General features: G+C 37.6%; 2 protein-coding genes across 2 annotated transcripts; one reads left to right on the top strand and one right to left on the bottom strand.

Moving 5' to 3' along the window:
- Window positions 1-1,771: 1,771 nt before the first annotated feature.
- Window positions 1,772-14,768, top strand: LOC127646244 (diphosphoinositol polyphosphate phosphohydrolase 1-like). Its single transcript, XM_052129739.1, has 5 exons — window positions 1,772-2,042; window positions 3,918-4,028; window positions 7,555-7,599; window positions 8,005-8,089; window positions 11,151-14,768. Exons 1-5 carry the CDS (start codon window positions 1,944-1,946, stop codon window positions 11,345-11,347), a joined length of 537 nt encoding a protein of 178 aa, XP_051985699.1. The 5' UTR covers window positions 1,772-1,943; the 3' UTR covers window positions 11,348-14,768.
- Window positions 14,769-17,824: 3,056 nt separating this feature from the next.
- rps10 (ribosomal protein S10) lies at window positions 17,825-22,732 on the bottom strand. Its single transcript, XM_052129740.1, has 6 exons — window positions 22,665-22,732; window positions 21,691-21,840; window positions 18,907-19,081; window positions 18,628-18,705; window positions 18,044-18,099; window positions 17,825-17,903 (listed from the first exon to the last, which is right to left on the bottom strand). The coding sequence occupies exons 2-6, from the start codon at window positions 21,838-21,840 to the stop codon at window positions 17,862-17,864; spliced, it is 501 nt and encodes a 166-aa protein (XP_051985700.1). The 5' UTR covers window positions 22,665-22,732; the 3' UTR covers window positions 17,825-17,861.
- Window positions 22,733-23,272: the final 540 nt, after the last annotated feature.

The following is a 23,272-nucleotide window of genomic DNA, read 5'->3' as shown; positions in this document are numbered from 1 at the left end:
CGTGACTTTTGGACTGTCCAAAGTGCTGGCACCGTGTACTTCTATTAAAATCTTCAGTTGTGTTCAGCCGAGGAAAGACAGTCATACACATCTGGGATGGCATCAGGGTAAGAGAATCATGTTTTTATCGTTGCGTTCTATCGTTTTAAATTTGTAAAATGAAAGTTTACTCAACCCATTTGAGTTGGGATTACATCAATTTTGTTTGTGGTGTTAATGTAACATTGATGAAACTACGCAGGGGATTTCCATTTCCCAGGACTGGATATGAAGAAAAAGTGTTGCAACGGTTTCACACTCTTTACACTTGCTCACCTGACTGGCACATACTAATGATACATTCCATTAAGGTGGTTCATCATAAGGAAACGTATTAAATAAACCTTAATAAATCGAGTTTGTTGAACCTAATGAAAATGAGTTTGGCCAAATTCAGCTAAATTATGTTCGCTCAATGAATCTGACTTAATCTGAATGAAAGACGTTAAATTACTTTACTGCAATTCAGTTAAGTGAGGATAATGAAATTTTTTGAGTGTAGGGTGATAGATGTTTTACATTGTATAAATATTATTTACTGCCCTTATTTATAGGCCTATATTAATTTACAGGAGTTTATATAAAGGGATTTTATCTTGGACTGTGATCATGCAAAATACATTGTCACACTTCTAGCCAAAAGTATGGAGTAATGTAATAAATAATGAAGAAATTGGTACTTTTATTCACCAAAGTGGCATTCAACTGATCACAATGTATAGTCAGGACATTAATAATGTGAAAAATTATTATTACAATTTGAATTTTTTTTCTTAAACTACTTCAAAGAGTTCTCATTTGAGACGTCTATTTCTCAAAATAGAGACTCTGGTGTACTTATCCTCTTGTTTAGTTGTACATCAGGTCTTCCACATCTCTTTCCGTCCTTGTTAGAGGCAGTTGTCCTTTATCTTTGAAGACTGTAGTTACACCTTTGTATGAAATCTTCAGTTTTTTGGCCATTTCAAGCATTCATTCCTCAAAACAATGATTGACTGAAGACATGCCAGTCTATTGCATACTGTGGCAACTCAAAAACAAACACAAAGACAATGTTAAGCTTCATTTAACGAACCAAATAGCTTTCAATTGTGTTTTATATAATAGCAAGTGGTTTTCTAGTACCAAATTAGGAATTTAGTATGATTACTCAAGGATAAGGTGTTGGAGTGATGGCAGCTGGAAATGGGGCCTGTCTAGATTCAAATAGTGATGGTGCTGTTTTTTATATCAGTAATGTCCTGATTATACTTTATGATCATTTGAATGCATTTTTGGTGGATTAAAGTAACAATTTACTTCCGAAACAGCAAAATATGTACATAATTCCAAACTTTTGTCCGCATGTATATATCTATATCTATAATTCAATTTAAGTTATTACATTTCTAGCTTATTTAATTAATACTATTAAAATAAGTATTAGCCTATTTATTTTATTTATGATTAAATTAATATTGAGAAATTGTTTACTGTTATTATTTTGAGTATTATTGTTAATAATAATAATTAGTAGTAGTAGTAATTGTATAAATATAATTGATTTATGCCATAATCAATATTTATTCAGTAATACATTATTTTATATTATTATTCATTTTTATTATTACCGGTAATCATACGTATATGGGTAAGAGAAAAAGAGTTGCCGTTTGCAATATCATAAACGCAGACTGTATTCTCTAAAAGCAACTACGTGCCTTTTGTCAATCTGCGGCGTTCACGTTGCGCGCATGTCGTAACTCGTTAATGGCGTCTGTCTCCGAGATGTGCTCGCCTTTAGAAAAATGAAGCGCAGAAGAACTTCTCTCTTGTAAGAAAACGCGGGGTTTCCATTCGCGGACTTTGTGTCGCAAGCTCCCGGTTGTTCACGTTCCGATCTCAGTCGTGACGCTCAGCTAGAGATGATAAAGCTCAAGTCGAACCAGACGCGCACGTATGATGGAGACGGGTTCAAGAAGCGGGCCGCCTGCCTGTGCTTCAGGAACGACACCGAAGAGGAGGTGAGGAAGTCCCGGGGCCGCCACTGGCAGAACGCGTAACTGAGATCGTGCATGCGTCTGGCAACGCGTCAACTGGTCGCATTATATCGTTTGACGTTTTAACGCGAGTTAGCAGTGTGCTAGTAGCGGTTAGACTGTAAATAGTAGTTAAACTAGCGTTAAAGTGACGCGACAAACTGATCATTAAAAGAAGCTGTCCACGCCGCAAACGTTCTTGTTGGTCGCGTTGTTTACAGTAAGCGTGCAGCTCAATAGGCCTGTGCTGTGCTGAGCTAAATCTCTGTGTATTCTCAAAATCGTTCAACATGTTTCGATTTTCATCACGTTCCGTTGTATTACCAGTGTTTTTGGACATGTACCATGGTAATACCACTATATTCTTTAAAGTACATTCGAGTGCCATGGTATATATATCAAAGGACCATGGTATTATCAACTTTCACCATCTCAGTACCATATGTTGTCACCACAGTTATTTTTTTGTTAGGAAAATATTAATGTATTCCCAGAATGGTCCCTTGTTAAAGGATGCTATCGGGTTTCATCATACAATGATATATTACTATGGTTTTTGGACATGTACCATGGTATTACAATAGTTTTAGATGTTTAGCATCATGGTATTAGCATTTTTTAGACATGTACCATGATATTGTCATTGTTTTTGGACATGCACTATGGTAACGCCAGTGTTTTTGATGTGTACTATGGTAAGACAGTGTTTTGGGAAGTGTACCGTGGTAACGCCAGTGTTTTGGATGTGCACCGTGGTAACGCCAGTGTTTTGGATGTGCACCGTAGTAACGCCAGTGTTTTGGGATGTGAACCATGGTAACGCCAGTGTTTTGGGATGTGAACCATGGTAACGTCAGTGGTTTTGGGATGTGAACCATGGTAACGCCAGTGTTTTGGGATGTGAACCATGGTAACATCAGTGGTTTTGGGATGTGAACCATGGTAACGCCAGTGTTTTGGGATGTGAACCATGGTAACGTCAGTGGTTTTGGGATGTGAACCATGGTAACAACAGTGTTTTTGGGATGTGAACCATGGTATTACAATAGTTTTGGCTGTGTACCTTCATGGTATTAGCATAGTTTTTAGACTTGTACCATGGTAATATCAGTGTTTTTGATGTGTACCATGGTAAGACAGTGTTCTGGATTTGCACCGTGGTAACAACAGTGTTCTGGATTTGCACCGTGGTAACGCCAGTGTTCTGGATTTGCACCGTGGTAACGCCAGTGTTTTGGATGTGCACCGTGGTAACGCCAGTGTTTTGGATGTGCACCGTGGTAACGCCAGTGTTTTGGATGTGTACCATGGTAACGCCAGTGTTTTGGGATGTGAACCATGGTAACGCCAGTGTTTTTGGGATGTGAACCATGGTAACACCATTGTTTTGGATGTTTTCCATGGTATTACCATGGTTTTGGATGTGTACCTTCATGTTATTAGCATAGTTTTTAGACTTGTACCATGGTAATACCAGTGTTTTGGATGTGTACTATTGTATTATCATTGTTTTTGGACATGTACGATGGTAATACCATAGTTTGGAATGTGTACCATCGTGGTATATTAGCATTGATTTTAAACACGTATTATGCTAATAGCAGTGTTTTGAATGTGTACAATTGTATTAGTATGAATTTTGGACATATGATTTTCAAAATGTTTTTACATCTTTATTAAGTACTGCTAAATCAAAAGTACAAGCTGGTAGCGATCAACTCTTATGTAGGTTTTTACAATTGTCAATAATTTCAAAATGGCCAAATATCGATTCATTTAATCAACTTGGTTGATATATTGGTATATAATCAATTCACAGCTAGCCAGACAGACAGTAAACTGTAATGTGTGTTCCCACAGGTGTTGTTGGTGAGTAGCAGCAGACATCCAGATAAATGGATCGTACCTGGAGGTGGAATGGAGCCTGAGGAAGAGCCCAACATCGCTGCAGTCCGAGAAGTTTGTGAAGAGGTTTGACTTTTGATTGGCATCTCTCAAAGATATATAAACATGGTTGAGAAGTCATTGAAATTAATTGGACAAAAAGTGTGGTGTTTTTGTACCAATTGGTGGGTTGCCTGAACGACTAGTCGACTAATCCCACAACATGTGGGAATGATAGATTTTTACAATTGAATTTTCATAATGCTAATTCTTTAAATCAGGAATGGAGTTACTATAATTGAAAGTGCAAATTTTATGTCAGTAATTCGGTTTGCACTGGTAAAAGCTTATATTGTTGATATAAAAATTGCATTATTACACTAGTAAAAATGCTAATTTTTGATATCTGTACATTTATTTCACCATGTTATATTTGTTATTGAAATGGATTTCAGATATCAATAAGTTGGAGAGTAATTAAAGATCTTAAAAGGCTTCTTAGTTAAGTACATACAGATATCTTAAATTTACATTGCCACTTTTGAGAACCAAATTACATATCATCAAAAATGAGCATTTTTACTGATTGTAATTCAATTGTTGACATAAGGAAATTACATTTGGTCTAGTAACAATGTAGCTAATTATTGATTAAACAAAAAAACGAATTTACTAGTAAGAAATGCAATTACAAATAACAAGAATAGTTTTTTTACTAGTTGAAATTAAATTTTGATGTCAAGAATGTGTAATTCTGTGAGTGATGACGTCATTTTTTATATCAAGAATTACAATTTTTACTAGTGCAAATTGAATTACTGGTATCAAAAATATGAGTTGTTGACTTGTAGTAAATCCATATCAAGAATAAGAATTCTAACTTGTAAAAATCCCCTTCACATGATTAAATATAATTTCCACTTGTGATAGTAGTGGTTATGATCTATCAGCTGATTCTTATAAATTTCTGTCTCACTAATGATACTTTCACTGGCTGACAGACAGCAATAAACACGACGTTCAGTCTGAGAGGACGATCGCCTTACAGCAGAGATTTAAAGGGCATCAAACTCTGATTAAGTGCTGCTTTTTACACTTTGACTGCTGTGCAGACGGACAGCTGCCAAAGGCATAACTTCAATGCAAGTGGAAGAGACCATAGATATAAAACATACCATTCACTTGTACAATTTTTTTAGGATTGTTTATTTGTCCTGATTATGCTTTTGATTTTAGGCTAATCTTGTCATGTATGTTCAGGACTAAATTTAGACTAGGACTGATGACAATCAACTACTCAAGCTGAAGTCACTGGCCATGTTAGGGACTTGACATTTGCCCTAAAGAGTGCAATAAGAGATTGCTATCAGTGAGGACTGGTTTAAACTGCTACTGACGGAAGAATTAGCTCATGTTCTTGTGGGGATTATTTTACCTCCGGTACTTGAAAGATCCGTTGTGAAATTAACATGTTGATTTCAACTTTCAATGTTTCAGCTGAAGAAACTGACTCGCACAGTAATTACTATCTCTTGCATTTACACTGAAAAATAAGCTTAATTCACTTTGTCACAGGTCTTGCCTCTGAATGTCTGGTCATGCTCTGTAAGAGTGTTAAACCAATATGGGTTTTTAGAATGGCAATATCGACATTAGACATAGACCGATATATCGATTTTAATGATCAATCAGTGCCGATGGTTGCTTTTTTGGATCAAATGTATGCCGATAGTTGCAGAGAGTATGTTTTGATTTCTCCATGTTCTGAAATTAAAGAGAGGGAACCTACTAATATATATATATATATAAGTCGGAAGTTTACATACACTTAGCTTGAAGTCATTAAAACACATTTTTTAACCACTCAACAGATTTAATATTAGCAGACTATAGTTTTGGCAAGTCATTTAGGACATCTACATTGTGCATGACAAGTAATTTCTTTGGTTGAAAATTGTTTACAGACCAATTGTTTCACTTTTATTTGATTATATCACAATTCCAGTGGGTCAGAAATGTACATACACCAAGATAACTGTGCCTTTAAGCAGCTTGGAAAATTCCAGGAAATTATGTCAAGCCTTTAGCTTGATGAGAGGTGTACTGAATTGGAAGTGTACCTGTGGATGTATTTAAGGCCTGCCTTCAAACTCAGTGCCTCTTTGCTTGACATCATGGGAAAATCAAAAGAAATCAGCCAAGACATCAGAAAAATAATTGTGGATTATGGTTCATCCTTGGGAGCAATTTCCAGATGCCTGAAAGTACCACGTTCATCTGTACAAACAATAGTACACAAGTATAAATACCATGGGCCATCATACCGCTGAAAGTGCAAATCAATCCCAGAACAACAGCAAAGGACCTTGTGAAAATGCTTTAGGAAACAGGTAGACAAGTATCTATATCCACAGTAAAACAAGTCCTATATTGAAATAACCTGGAAGGCTATTCTGAAAAGAAGAAACCACTGCTCCAAAACCGCCAAAAAAAGCCAGACTACAGTTTGCAAGTGCGCATGGGGACAAAGATCTTACTTTTTGGAGAAATGTCCTCTGGTCTAATGAAACAAAAATTTAACAGTTTGGCCATAATGAGCATCATTGTGTTTGGAGGAAAAAGGATGAGGCTTGCACGTCGAAGAACACCATCCCAACTGTGAAGCATGGGGGTGGCAGCATCATGTTGTGGGGGTGCTTTGCTTCAGGAGGGACTGGTGCACTTCACAAAATAGATGGCATCATGATGTGGATATATTGAAGCAACATCTCAAGACGTCAGCCAGGAAGTTAAAGATCGGTCGCAAATGGGTCCTCCAAATGGACAATGACCCCAAGCATACCTCCAAAGATCGGGTAAAATGGCTTAAGGACAACAAAGTCGAGGTATTGGAGTGGCCATCACAAATTCCTGACCTCAATCTGATTGAAAATTTGTGGGCAGATCTGAAAAAAGTTGTGCAAGCAAGAAGGACTACAAACCTGACACAGTTACACCAGTTCTGTCTGGAGGAATGGGCCAAAATACCAGCAACTTATTGCGAGAAGCTTGTGGAAGTCTACGCAAAACGTTTGACTGGTGCACTTCACAAAATAGAGGAATCATGAGGAAGGAAATTTATGTGGATATATTGAAGCAAGTTAAACAATTTAAAGGCAATTCTACCAAATACTAACAATGTGTGTATATAAACGTCTGACCCACTGGCAATGTGATGAAAGAAATAAAAGCTAAAATAAATAATTCTCTCGACTATTATTCTGACATTTCACATAGTGATCCTAACTGACCTAAGACAGGGAATGTTTTCTACAATTAAGTAGAGACTGCTACACCACCATACAGACACTGTGATTGGCTAATGCCAATAATCTGAAATGGCCAAATATCAATTTAATTGGTCTTTCACAACTAATTTATGGTGAATTAGCCCAATAATTTTCATCAATTTATTTAACTTTTTTCCACCCATGGTTAGTAGTGACATGGCCACAACAAAGGATATTTTCTGGGGATGCACAGAAACAAAAATAATTTCTTGGAAACTGAAATGTGGATGTTTTGACAATGTTACATCATTTTAAATCAGTTTCATCCATTCGTTTTTTGATAGGCTGGTGTCAAGGGCACTTTAGGAAGGCTCGTAGGAATATTTGAGGTAAGTTGAACTAATATGAGAACTAGTTATTGTTACTCAGGTAACCATTTACAATAAGGTAGTATTGGTTTATATTATATTATAGATATTATATATCTAGCTACATTGGTTAACATGAACTGACAAAGAACAATACTTTTTCAGCACTTATTAATCTTGGTTAATGTTCATTTTGATATATACTAAGTTGTGTATGTTAACTTGTAGTTAATGCATTATGAACTGCCAATGAACGATTTTATTTTTATAAAATAACATTAAAAGATTTTGTAACAAATATTGTTCATTGTTAAATGATGATACCGAAGGCATTTACTAAGAAATAGAATCTTATTATACAGTGTTACCGTTACACGTCTGCAGTGTATGTAACTTTTCCAATTTGTCATTTTGTTCTATATTCAGAATCAAGATAGAAAACACAGAACGTATGTGTACGTTCTCATCGTAACCAATGTTCTGGAAGATTGGGAGGATTCAGTAAATATTGGTTTGTAAATAAGAATAATTCTTCTTGAGTCAGCCTCAAAGACCACATTTACATCCAGATGATTTTCCAGTTAAGGCCCAAATACTGGTTAAGCTTTTATTCAGAAAAACAGGTTTGCATGATCCACAGCAATTGGAATATTCTTACATAATAATCAGCATAGTCTGTATAAAATAAAACAGCCTGCTCTTCTTTGGATACAATCAAATGTCATTAATTACTTATAAATAAAAATATTTTCTATATAAATATTGACTTACTGTGAATATTCTGAAAAAGGTTTTAAAGCATATGCCAACTGTTTTATTCAGATGTCTAGTACCTGGAATTTTGACATGTCAAGTGTTAAGCATGTATAATAATTATATATATATATATATATTAGGGCTGTCAATTTAACGTGTTAATTCTGTGCGATTAATTTGACAAAAAATAACGTGTTAAAAAAATGTACGCAATTAATCGCACCATAGTAAGGAAGATTCCTGAGAAATGCAAGCTTGTAATACCACCGGTTTACTCCAGAGGGCAGTAAGTGAAATTCCAGTTGTATGAGCAACGCACAGTTTATACAGTGAAGAAAACAACCCACAACACAGACATGCGTTACGTTCTTGTGTTCAAAACACTTGAAGGATCGCAAATGCGAACTAAGGGATCTCAAGATGTGTTTAAAGATTGAGAATTAAACTATATTTAACTTGAAACAGTGAACTAAACATTTTATGTTTATGATGCAACACACCCGAGACGTCTGACGCAGGTGTTCATTGACGGGTCCTTAAACAAGCACTCATAATAAATCTCAAACTGATTGACAAATTCACTTGTGAAATGGATTGCTGTGAACTGTGTGCCAATGATTGACTTATGATCAATAATATGGTAGTAAACAATACATTGTATTCTAAAGCCGCTTTTTGTCTTATCAATGATTAACTCTTCTACCACAAGAATGCATTTTAATTATCTGAATAGTTTTTATTTATATATATATAATTTTTAAATATTTAAACATAACTATGTATAATTATATTTTGATATAAATATGTATAATCATTATATATTTAATTATTGTTATATGAGGGGCTTTCTCAGGAAATATTTGTATATGCGATTAATCACTATTAATTAATCGGGACACCATGTAATTAATTTGATTAAAAATGTTAATCGATTGACAGCCCTAAAATATATATATATATATATATATATATATATATATATATATATATATATATACATACACACACATATAAGGGTGACTCTCACCAAATATAAAGAAAATGGCCTGGTCCTATTTTACTCCGAAATCAAAAGAAACAAATAAGAAATAATTTTTTTGCATACAGAACATGAAGCCTATTTTTAGTCCCTTTTTTGACATTGTGACAATATTTTCAAGACCGGTTTTCACAGATTTCCCCAATTCTCATTACCACAACACGAAAAAGATGGTCATTATGAAATATGAAAAAATGATATATGATTTATCATTAGTAGTACATTTATGATCATTTTAATTACAAGTATCATTGTCTTTTTACTGAAATGCAGTAAAAAGTTACTTTTACGGTAATGAGAATCATCACTGAAAATAATGGTATTAGTAAAAGTAAAACATGGATGCATTGCGGTAATCAGAATTGGGATGTAAAATGTGCTTAAATGTCCTGAAAATAATGGACCATATTTTAAGGGTGATAGCGTTAAGTGCAGGGCTTTACCATAAGTGCATGGTATGTGTGCATGTCCATGAAGATTTATTATTTTCGTGCAAGCATGCATTGTCTAAGTGCAAGTGGGTTTAGCGAAATCGCACGTTCAATACGCAAATTGGCTGGGTCAAGTGCAGTTTAATTCTGAGATTCTTCTCTGGTTATTCCACCGTCTGTGTCCTATAATATAGTCCATTCCCTCAAGCGCCAGCGATATAAACAAAGACAGCACATTCATAAGAAGTTGGTAGTGTAAATGGACTATATGCAATGAATTAGAAGAACCGAAAAATGCATTTTTGTGTATTAACTGCGTCCTTGATAAATGCCAGGCAGTGACAGTGACACGCTCCTTTTATACGCAATTGGAAAATGTTAATAAAGCATTATATTGATACATATTGTTTATTTTCTTCTCTGACATGGAAATAAATTCATGTTGACAAGAAAAGTAGTATATATATATATATATATATATATATATAGTGCCTTTCAAAATCTGCGATTAACTACAAAAAACCTTGTGCTATTTAATCATGATTAAAAATATTAATCAACTGACAGCATTGTTTGAAACACAAAAAAATGTAACCAAATATATTTCTGAATTCAAATTACACTTCAAACAAAATTAAAATATAATGAAAATAAAATCCAAACATTTTACTCTTCTTCCACCGGTCCCTTTTGCAGACTTAAAAACCGCTCTACGACAACAGGTGGAACAATACCAATACAAATTAGATCATAAATACAATTGTAAATATAAACAACAACAATAATAATTGAAAAATAAACCATGTTTCATAAAGCGGCAACAACAGTGATCACACTGTATTTTCAGAGATTGGACATGAACTTTATTACCACCGCAGGATACAGGAACAAAATTTGGACTTTGCACTGAAAACAGACGTGGTATTTAAACATCTTAATGAATTAACCATTTCTCAGAAAAATAGCAAATTGTGCTTTGCTCCACTTCATTAACATACAATACACCCACAGTTTGCGCACATACTCCCACAGATAGTGCAAACACTCACGCCCATTTGCACTTTGAAAATTGCACTTAAAATTAGCACTCTCACGAAAACTGGATTAGACATTGAGCACTCGTAGCGCTGCGCTTTGCACACTCACGGAAAATGAGCCCAGTGTCACAATGCAAAAAATCTTGGACCTAAATGTAGGCTTCATTTTTCTTAATGCAAAATGTAATTTCTTATTTTTTATTGATTTGGGGTTAAATAATAACAAGGACATTTGAATCACCCATAATTGCATTGTATATGATAACTATTTGACTCGTAACACCTGCTCTTCCTTTTTTGTTTTGACAGGGAGAAAAAGGGAATGGTTTAAAATTGACGATGCCATACAAGTGTTGCAGTGTCACAAGCCTGTACAGGCCACCTACTTCACAGCATTTCAGGAAGGTTGTCTGAACAGTAACGGGACGCCTCTAGAGGCCACGATAGGCGGAGAACTGTCGCCCACCTACGGCATCAATCAAAGCTCTGTCTCTGATATCAGATAACTAATGCAAAACACCAACCCTTTGGATGCTTCCGTCGTCGCCCTCGCTCTTGTTCTATTCTTATTTTGATTCTTTAAAAAAAAAGACATCAGTTTGCCAATGCTTTTTGAATGCCGGGAAAGTGGCACAAATGTCACAAATGTTGCTGGAAAATTCAAAACGATGTTTTGGAAATGTAATCTTTTTGCTATCTCCTGTTTAATTTTCATTTCATGCGGACTGTTGCATGAAACCCACATACTTTAAGTGCCCTTTATGTGGCCCAAGTGTGAGATTAAACCAATGCAAGAGCTACTTTTTACTGTTGTGATGTAAAAATATACACATTGTGCGTTAGCATGTGGCTTTCAGTATTTTTACACATGCATTTTTTTTCTCTTTACAAATGCGTTTATAAGAGAATATGAATGCGTGGAACTGTGAGAAGTTATTAGTTTTGCATGAGCACTGGTATTTATTTGTCCTATGAGTTTGTGTGATGCAATGAATTTTTAACTTGTACTTCATGTCCAGTTTTTGCCAAATTGTAAATATCGTACAGGCCTCCAAAAAAAACACATGGGTGTAAATGATTTGACTACCTGATTAGACTGTAGTGTAATTCTATGATTTCACCTTTTAATCTAGAACTTTTCCAAACAGCTGATGTTTTAAGGAATTTGAGGTAATATTGTAAACTCTGAAATGAACCCCAATGGTTAAGTAGACTATTATATGATTTGGTTTTAGAAAGATTCCACAGGTTTTTTTTACTTTATCCTGTAATGGTTATCTGTAGTATTTTTGGAATAGTTTTTTTTAAAGGGATAGTTCACCCAAAAATGAAAAAACTTTTGAGCATGGCTTTCTTCTACCGAACACAAATTAAGATTTTTAGAAGAATATTTCAGCTCTGTAGGTCCTTACAACACGAGAGAATAGTGACCAGCACTTTGAAGCTCCAAAAAGCACATAAGGCTCAAGTGATTAAATCCATGACTTTAGAAGCGATATGATAGGTGTGTGTGAAAAATAGATAAATACTAAAGACCTTTTTACTCTTTTGATTTTAAGTTTTGGACCCGGTTGACTTGCATTGTATGGACCTACAGAGCTGAGATATTCTTCTAAAAGTCTTCGTTTGTGTTCAGGAGAAGAAAGAGTCATACACATCTAAGATGGCATGAGAGGGAGTAAATTATGATTTTTGGATTGAACTATTCCTTTGTCAACATGAAATCAAAATTGACCCTAATAACTTAATTAATATTCCATGTTCATTAAGTTCAATCAACAGCATTTGTGGGATTATATTAATTACCATAAAAAAATATTTTGACACGGATCATGTTCTTTTTTTTGTTTTAAGAGAAAGTTTTAATGTTATATCAAACTTTGTTGTCATGTGGAAGTAAAGCATGTTCACACCATTTTAATACGTGTAATGTTTACATCTTGTGGCTATACTTTTGAAACCGTGAGAATTTTAATGTTTATTGACCGGCTTCATTTACTTCAATTGTAAGTGTCTCACTGTTTGAAATTGTTTTTATCAACATTATGCCACAAATGCTGTCAATTGAGCTTAATTTATGCCTGGTATTAAACCCGGAATATTCCTTAATACATGTTCCCAGCCTTACTGAGCAAAATTCATTAGTGTTGAAAACGCATATTTGTCTTCATAGTTTTTAAAAATAGTTTTAGACTATTGTTGTACATAATGTAGCCTCTCTAAAATCTTACCAATATTTAATGCGGTAATTGTAATGCCAGTTAGCATTAATGTAATTAACGTTCCAGCATTAATTAAAATGACAATACATTTAAAAAAAGAAGTGTTAACATTGGGATACATGGAGATGCTCTTGACCTTCAGTCTCCACATCCTTGTCAAAAAGCCTCCTCAAATGTTTCGCCCAATTCTTACAATCATGTTGACTATTTTTGGCTCTAGTACCATCTGGGACGACTCTAAAATGAAGCATAGTTCAGGACTAAAGAGTGAGTTGAATAGATATTGAATAGTATATTATTTTTTGTTTGATGCAATGTGCATGTACAAAACTGGCTTTGTCTGCACTAACTGTGTAACAGACACAGTTTTTGCAAAAATTCTTTCAATTATAGGATCTTTAGTGGATCCCAAACATTGCCCTAAAAGTTCATTTTCCCAATGTGGACATTATTAATTTTGTGACAGAACCTGATGAGGTTTTTCATTGTTTTAACCTCTCAGTGACTCAACATCTTCATCCACTCATTTATTGCGTGACATTAACAGAGAGCTTTCAGTCTATATGCACAATTGAAATTAAGGGCAAGCCTTGAAACATTTTGTTTTAGCCTATAAAAAATGTTCAAATGTCATCTCTTTTCCTTGGAAACGTCAAGTGCGTCCTCAAAGCCAAACTGTACGCTTTGCAAACCTCTTGGAAAGCAGTGGTTGGCGCAATACTGTGAATTTTGAGCCACTGTAGTTAGCAAGATGTTTTGGTGTCTTTTTATTTCTCCTGTACAGATCAAAGACAAAACTTCAAAGTTGAGCTCTTGTCGTTATTATGTATAGATATGGTACACTTCAGATTGCGTCCTGGAACTGCTGAGGGTTAGGCTCATTTAATTGACTAAACCGCATTGTTTTTTGCTCTTCCTGGGCGTTTTAAGTGCTTTTATGATGCAAGATTCTTTAAATTAGATTTTTTTATTGTTAGTCTGACTGCTAAGTGAGTAATGATTACCTGAAAGTCTAAAGAGTAAATGAACAGACTTGTATCAGTGATTTCTAAAGTTTACATGCCTGCGATTCAGTTTTGTTAACACTAATGTAATAGATTTTACAGCTGATTGCCATTTAAAATCTTTGTAGCATGAAATGCCTAATCTGGACTAATCCAGAAGTTTTCTTGATTGGTATATGTGATGGCCATAAAATTTTTACCTATGTATAGAAAGTAGAAATGGCTGCATCAACGTGGTCCCAAGAGTATAGCACACATACTGTATTCTATTGGTCCTTTTCAGGTTCCTTTTAGAAAACAAGGATGTGAAATCTGATCTGCAGCATTTTAAGTATAGAGTTGATCACGTGAAAGTAATATTCCTGGCTAATATCTCACAGATAAAGCACCTTAAATTGGCCCTGCTTGTGAGGTTTGACTATGAATGTATATTTTAATAGGGTATATCTTTCCACAGAAATTGAAAAGAAAAAAAAAATGCCCATATTTTTTTTTTTTAAAGATTGAATTTGTTTTCAATTCGGATGTTGAAATTATTGAGATCAATATACTCAACAGCTGTGACCCTTATTTTGTACAGTGTACCCTTCACTTGAATATTTAGCTTTTTCATTTTGGACATTGTGAAATCAACCAGTTTGAGAATGTAATATTTATGTGCCAACTAATAAACACCAGTATTTCATCTTAAGGTTTCACTGACTTCCCCATTTAAAAAATCCTGTCTGTAAAATTAAGAATAAAATAAGGAATATTTTGTGATAAGTTTGTGCCATAAAGGTCAAGCATGTAAAATGGTTGTTTCTAAACATATGGAAGTTTATAATGCTGCAAAAAACTTTTAACCCTGTGTTTCAGAAGGGGCAAATTATTACGTAGCTCAGCAAGTTAAGACATTGACTACAACACCTGGAGTCGCAAGTTCAAATCCAAGGCGTGTTGAGTGACCCCAGTCAGGCTTCCTAAGCAACCAATTGACCCACTTGCTAGGGTGGGTACAGTCACGTTGAGTTAACCACCTTGTGGTTGCTATAATGTGGTTCTCGCTTTTAGTGGGGCACGTGGCGAGTTGTGCTCGGATGCCACAGAGAATAGCGTGAGCCTCCACACGTGCTACGTCTCTGCGGTAACAGCCTCAAGCCATGTGATAAAATGCGCAGATTGACTGTCTCAGACGCAATTGAGATTCGTCCTACGCCACCACAAGGACTTAACACGCATTGGTCATTGGCCAAGCGATATTGGGGAGAATAAGCAAATTGAGAGCATAAAGATTGGACTGTGGAGCAATGGAAAAAGGTCATGTGGTCTGATGAGTCCAGATTTACCCTATCCCAAAGCGATGGGCACGTCAGGGTTAGAAGAAAAGTGCATGAAGTGATGCACCTGTCATGCATAGTGCCCGTTGTACAAGCCTCTGGAGGCAGTGTTATGATCTGGGGTTGCTTCAACTGGTCAGGACTAGGCTCAGCAACATTATGCAGCAATAAAATGAAGTCAGCTGAGTACCTGAATGACCAGGTTATCCCATCAATGGATTTCTATTTATCTGACAACAAGGACATATTCCAGTGCCAAGATTAATCGGGCTCAAATTGTGAAAGAGTGGTTCAGGCAGCATGAGGAATTATTTTCACACATGATTTGGCCACCACAGAGTCCTGACCTTAACCCCAATGAAAGTCTTTGGGATGTGCTGGAGAAGACTTTACGGAGTGGTTCAACTCTCCCGTCATCAATACAAGATCTCGGCCACAATTTAAAGAAACTCTGGATGGAAATAAATGGGACGCTGCATAAGGTTGTCAAAACAATGCCATGATGAATGCATGCCATATCAAAACTAAAGGCAGTCCAACTAAATAAGAGTATGCATATTTTTTTGGCCAAGCAGTGTATATCAAATACTGCATCTAAATGTAACTAGGTAAATGGCATGTACAGCCAAAATGCAGCAACTACTCCCACACTGAGCCAGTTTACATGCACACCAATACACTAATAACTACCAAAAATGAGTTTAATAGGATATAAAAAATCTGACAAACTAAAGTTTTTCCCTGCGTTTGATGTCAAAGCATGAAGAGGCATGTGCACAACACTTGCTTTCATTGGATAAGCTGGCAAGGATGCCAGTTATGGCGATTACATGCAAAAAGAGGGGTAATGGGCAAAAAACCCACAGCAATCGTTTTTTGTTTACCGTAATTTCCGGACTATTGAGCGCACCTGAATATAAGCCGCACCCACTGAATTTAAAAAAATATATTATTTTGAACATAAATAAGCCGCACCGGTCTATAAGCCGCAGGTGCCTACCGGTACATTGAAACAAATGAACTTTACACAGGCTTTAACGAAACATGGCTTGTAACAAAAATAAATAGGCTTTAACGAAACACGGTGTGGCAGCGGGGGCGTGGTCAAGCGCCTGTCCGGGAGAGAAAAGCGGTAAGGGCGCTTACATCAAGTGCTGAAAACTGTCACGCTGGTGCCAGTGTGACAGTTTTCCCAAGAAGGACACGTGAAGCAGGGCACTTGACGTTCCAGGTAAGGCTTTTAATGGCCACAGCAATGTTTCCAATCAATTTTATAAAGTTTCTCAATTCTTGGTCTTCTATGCGCCAACACTAGACTGACGTGTGTGTGTCTCTCTGTCACTCACTCACACTCTCTCTCTCTCTCTGCTGCCTTTTTATGCCGCTCTCCCCACGCTTACTGAAATTAGACACAGGTGTTAGACATTAGCTCAGGTGTAAGCGCCCTTACCGCTTTTCTCTCCCGGACGGGCGCTTGACCACGCCCCCGCTGCCACACACGGCTTGTAACAAAAAATAAAAAATTAGCAGTAAACAGTAACCTAGCAAGAAAGTCATTCTTTCATATCTTCAAAGTTCATATCTTCCTCCTCTTGTGCACATGAAACCACTGAAGTCATCTCCTTCGGTGTCGGAGTTGAATAGCCTCAGCTTTAGTTGTCTTTTTGCACCGAGTCAATTCCTCACGCTGCTGTTTCCAACGTCTCCCGTGCAGCAGCTCCATTTCCTTTTCCAACAGCCAAATCAATCGCCTTCAACTTGAAAGCTGCATCATATGCATTTCTCCGTGTCTTGAGGGTGACAAAATGACTACCGTAATCAGAATGATGGGAAGTTTGAGCGCGCTCGATTTAATCTAAACAGTGAACAAAAAAGTTGTTTGACCTTAACCCGTTCGGCAATTTCATTGGTCTAATGAAAGCTTCATGCCGCCAAAAAACTGAGCATGTCACAGAATGTTTTTTTTTTTTTTTTTAAATCAAATTTGAAAGCGGGAAAAATCCATATATTAGCCGCATCGTTGTTTAAGCCGCGAGGTTCAAAGCGTGGGAAAAACGTTGCGGATTATAGTCCGGAAATTACGGTAAGCTGATTATGACCTTACACCGATAATGGAACATCATTTAACGGCACACACATTGTCGGCTTAAGCGTAAACCTGCATGTAAACACGCTCACTGAAACCAAGAATAACGGCTTCAAAGTTTTTCCATTATCTAGTCCGATGTGGATTACACACATTGTCTCGCTCCGTTTTATCTTAATCTGATCATAGTGGAGTCACAGGATTGACTGGTCAATAGAGACCTGATTTCGGTGATAACTCAAAATTGACAGTGTAGTTACTGCGTTTTACCTTTGCATGACAGTATACTATATAACATTAGTAAATAAATCTGAAACTACTATACAATTAAGTCGTCTGATGCAAGAGGAAGTTCTTTTGAAATTTTATTGTACAGATAATGTGGAAAATCACTGTGGCTGCTGTCCTCGGCCACGGCCAAAACCACCTCTCTGAAAAATAAAACAGAAGAGTGTATTCAAATGGTGAGCCTCAATTTACTCTTTTCCAGCTGAACTGTTTAAGTATGAATTCTTTTGGTAATCATTCATTTAAACAGCAGCCTAATAAGTGATTTAACAGCAGTACTTACAAACTGGAATTCTGTGGCTGCACCTGCACCAGCTTCAGCCTTTTTGTCTGCACCAGCTGTATGTACAAAAATCTTGTTAATTTAATGAAAACAAATTTCATAAAACACCCAAAAATGAAGCCTCCAACAAAACAGCATACAATCTACAGCTTTGTTCAGATTGCAGAAACAATTAGATCCTGTAGCAAATATGATTCAATCGATTCAGTTGTAGGTTGTAATCTGAACAAGGAAGAACGCATTTTACAAACCCAATCAATTAATATTGGTTTTCCCAGCCTTTTAAGAGTATGCAGTAGTGTAAATTCAGAACCACAAAGAGAGATCATGATGGCCATGAACTTGGAAATATATAGTTTTCAGTCTCTCTTTTCACACTGACAGCTATTCTCAATCGTTAAAGTCTCTTGGCATGGAACTGACACGTGTAGCCACAGCAAATATTGACTACACCATCTGAACAAATAGATCTGGATTATATTACTTGCAAACTGATGGTGTCACAGTCATTATGGAAAACCAACTGATTTGGGAGCAGTGTGAACAAGGCCTCAAAGGTCAGACAGTATGCATCGTGTACTTACGCGGAGCTGCAGACCGTCTATATGCGTCTCTGTCTCCCTCGCCACGGGCCAGACGAGCCGGTCTTTCTCCCTCAAGACCTGCAAACCACACCATGTTTGACTACTAAGTTTCACTCAAGGGATTGAGGCAATTTTACATCGGCTCTTCCTTCTATAATCTCCAAATTATACTGTTATGTTAAATTACACTAACAGAAATGTTAGAACTTCAAAATGTGACCACTGAAGTAATTTACGGCGAGACCTTTAACCTTTAAGATGAGGGGAAAAAAACGTTACCCTTGGGGCGCGGTCTGGCCGTCTCTGGGCGAGTCTGGCGGCGGAGGGTAGCGGGTACGATCTCGGGGGGCAGGTGCAGGAAATCCCTCAGGTACTGGATCCCCTCATTGGTCAGGTACCAGTAGAAATGGCGCCAAGCAAACTGCTCTTTGACGTAGCCGCATGATTTCAGAGACTGAAGGAAATACAATACAATAACAGTTTTGTAAAACATAAATTACACCTAATAAGCCGAAAATGTGTGTGGTCATGTAAACGCAATAAATGGCTTTCAATTATTGAACACTTAGTGGGTCCACAAGGTGCCACTCACATTTGACCAGTTGCGGTCATGAAGCAGCACTAGAAGATATAATCGCCGCTAAAAAAAACAGTGGCCTGTTGCATGAAGCCAGTTTCTGTGGCCACCCATGTAAGTTTGAGTTTAGTTTGAGCAAACTCTGGTTTTTTGGTCTCAAGGTGGTGGGTTGGTTTTTATTGGTGCTCATCGCCATAGCAACTTACGCTACATGGCTAACCTGCTCTGTAGCAGGTTTTATAGGTTTTATTTTGGGTTAAAGATTGCAAATCTGTCTAGATTTTCTTGATTTGACTCGTCTGTGTCCATCGTCTGCGCATGCACTTGCCAATGACTGTACAAAGTGTGTCACAAAGCAGTTGTAATGCACATATGTGAAACGCATTCCTGTATGTTCGTGGTCAGAAAAGTATACACAGAAAGGCAACCCGGTCAGCTGTGGTGCGATCCGAAACGCAGAAACGAGGCATACCAGAGCCTTAAACGTACGCTTCAAAATCAAAGTTTACTTTAGGATTAAAGGTGCTGCAAGCGATTTTTACATGGAAAGGTTTCCAAAACTTTTCCTACTCCCTGAAAGATATTAATGAAATATGCTAGCGGAGATCTTTGTCTGGGCAGCCCGGCCACGGAAACGAAGCCGGAAAAGGGGTAGGAGAGCCAGCGTTCTCTTCAGACCAAGACATCCCGCAAATGTACCCCGCTAACCAGCATTCTACTGGCCAATGTTGAGTCTCTGGACAATGAGCTGAGAGTGCGGATCTCTTTCCAATGAGAGACAAGGGACTGCTGCATTATCGGTCTTACAGAAACTTGGATGTCTGTGGAGATTCCAGACTTAACCCCGCGGGTTCAATGGCTCGCTGTGCACTGAGTGGGCAGAGTGAAAGACCTATCAGGTAAAAGCAGAGGTGGTGGTGCATATTTTATGATCAACAAATCCTGGTGTGAGAGGAACGCGCACATTCTATCAAGGCTTTCTGCTCTCCTGATCTGGAATTTCTCATGCTTCTGTGTCGACCATTCTGGCTACTGAGGGAATTTACAGAGGCCATTATCACAGCTGTGTATATCCCGCCACAAGCCGACACAGCACTCAAGAAACTGTATGGGAGTATAAGTGAGCAGGAAACTGCGCACCCGGAGGCCGCGTTCATTGTGACCGGGGACTTTACTAAAGCCAATTTCAAGTCAATCGCACCGAAATACTACAACACATCAGTTTCAACAAACGAGGGGACCGGATTTTGGACCATTGCTACTCTCCCTTCCGGGATGGCTACAAATCCCTCCCTCGCCCACCATTTGGCAAATTGGACCACTCTTCCATTCTGCTTCCGCCCGAAACTGAAGGCAGAAACTGAAACAGGAAGCAACCGCCCTCAGAACGATTCAGTGCTGGACGGACCAATCAGATTCTATGCTACAAGACTGTTTTGATCAAGCGGACTGGGAGATGTGCCGGTCCACCTCTGATGACGACATTGAGGTTTTCGCTGATACCGTAACATGTTTCTTCAGTAAGTGCATAGAGGACATTGTACCAACCAAAACTATACAGATCTACCTGAACCAGAAACCATGGATTAATAGCGATGTTCGTGCAGCACTCAATGTGCGGACCTCTACTTTTAATTCTGGGAATGCGGAGGAGCATAAACAAGCCAGTTATGCCCTCCATAAAACTATCAAAGCAGCCAAACACCAGTACAGGGACAAGATTGAAGGACAGTTCAACACCACCGACTTTACAAGCATCTGGCAGGAAATATCATCACAGACTTCAAAGGGAATAAAAACTCCACTATGAACACCGCTGCCTCTCCCAGATGAGCCAAATCATTTTTATGCTCGTTTCGAGGGAAATAACACCGCCCGCATGGAGAGAGCTCTCGCAGTCTAGCTACAGAGGTTAGTTCACTCTCAGTCTCCGATCCTTCCGACGGGTGAATATACTTAAAGCCGCGGTTCAGACGGACCCAGCCCCATCACCGGAGCACCAGTGGAGTGTCAGCAGCTTCAAGTTCCTCTGTGTCCACATCACCGAGAAACTCACATGGTCCGTCCACACTGAGGCCGTTGTGAAGAAGGCTCACCAGCGCCTCTTCTTCCTGAGATGGCAGAGGAAGTTTGGAATGAACCACCACATCCACACACGGTTCTACACCAGCATTGTAGAGAGCATCCTGACTGGCTGCATCACTGTATGTTCTCATAGTTTATGCGGATTGAGGCGTAATGTCATTTTTATGCCCCCCCATAAATTGTCCCTTGAGGGAGCGGTTTTGACGCTGTTGTTTTAGACAACCACATATGCTCGATATTGGTCTCAAAGCTCATTTTGGTATCTTTGGGGTGCAGGGTTGGCAAATTATTTAACTTTACAATAAATGTATCCACTGCAATGGAGAAACACATACAATTCAATGAAACTCATTAGAAGACAACCAAACAGAGTTAATACCAATTCAGTCAGGTGGCCTCACCTGCATAGCCTTCATGACGTGAAGGTTGGGTACGTTCTTGTCCGCGAGTTCTGGATGTTTGGGGAGATGCACATCTTTCTTGGCCACCATGACGCCCTCTTTAAACAAGAGCTCATAGATAGCAATGCGGTTCTTCTTGGGCATCAACATCTACACAAGAAAAACAGAGATAAAACAATGTGTATGCTTGCACCAACAACAGAAAATCAACATGACATAAAAGCTGTGGAAATCTGAAGACAACAACTTTAAATGCATTGAAATCAAAGATTCGTAGAGAAGCTGATTAAGCCAACTTCCTTGTGGCATCGAAACAGCACTTTGGTATTATACATACACAAATGTGTAATGCTAGCATTATTGAATTCTAGCATTATTGGTAATAACATGATATCCTTGGTAACACCTTGCAGTACCGTGGTATCACTACAATTTTTCATATTTACTTGCAATGAACATATGAACAGCAAAAGCCAATGTGTTTGTTTAACAGCCACTGCCAACAACTATTATCACTGTACCATACAGTGACGCCACAGTACGACTGAATATGCACAAAACAACAGTACCAAGTTATACGTGAAAATAACATGGTTGTACTAGGGTCATTAAAATTAGTGGCGTACTGTGAGATAGACCCATACAATAATACCAAGCTAAGTGGCTTGCATTCACGTTAACAAGTGTTTGCAATAATCTAATATTGCCTTGTAAAACGACAGAAATATAGACTTTATTTCGTGCCGTTATCTCGTTTTTAGTGACTTTAATATGGGCCGGGAAACACTCTCGCGCCAAGCATACATTAGACACACATCCTCCCTTAAATATCGTATTATACTTGTGTCATTTCAATCAAGACTGACACATGTACATTGTAAGGGTTGTCTTGAAACAAATACTTTCTAAAATACGCCTTTAACAATAAGATGATGAAGATGTTAAACGGATTTTCAGCTCTTCTTTCTGCCTACCTTTACTCTTGCTGAGAAACCGGAGCCGGAAAGAACGTCATTCGCTGTTCTTCGCTGTTAAAAGCCACTTGTGAAGTGCGTAGCGCCATCTACTGAACGGGACATGTTGCGTCAGTTTGTCACTGACAGTTTATCAATATAAATTTTAAAGAGCTTAATGGAATAATTCGGGTTTATTGCAAGTTAGGCTCAATCGACAGCATTTGTGACAATGTTGATTACCACAAAAAAAAATGTCGTCTCATCTCTCCTTTTCTTAAAAAAAAGCACAAATCTGGGAGACAGTGAGGTATGGACAATAGAAGTGAACGGGGGCAAATCCATTAACGTTACTCACGTGTTTCAAAAGTATAGCCACAACATGTAAACAATATGCGTGTTAAGATGATTGTAGAGTGATATAATTGCTTAATAACCTCTACTGTGTAAAGTTGCCAATTTTACAACTTAATTGCCATGACGATGTAATGTCAACAAATGACTGTAAAAATGACGATTTAAACAATTTTACATCTCAAATACTACATAAGTCAACAGAAAAATGAACGTTAGTGCTTTTATAAAATGATAAGCTTCACACGAATGCCTTGAAATCCTTCAAAAAATTG

This window comes from Xyrauchen texanus, chromosome 7 (genome assembly GCF_025860055.1).
Source record: "Xyrauchen texanus isolate HMW12.3.18 chromosome 7, RBS_HiC_50CHRs, whole genome shotgun sequence".
Taxonomy (NCBI): domain Eukaryota; kingdom Metazoa; phylum Chordata; class Actinopteri; order Cypriniformes; family Catostomidae; genus Xyrauchen; species Xyrauchen texanus.
The sequence above is the reverse complement of the archived record's forward strand: the minus strand, read 5'-3'. Positions and strand labels throughout refer to the sequence as shown.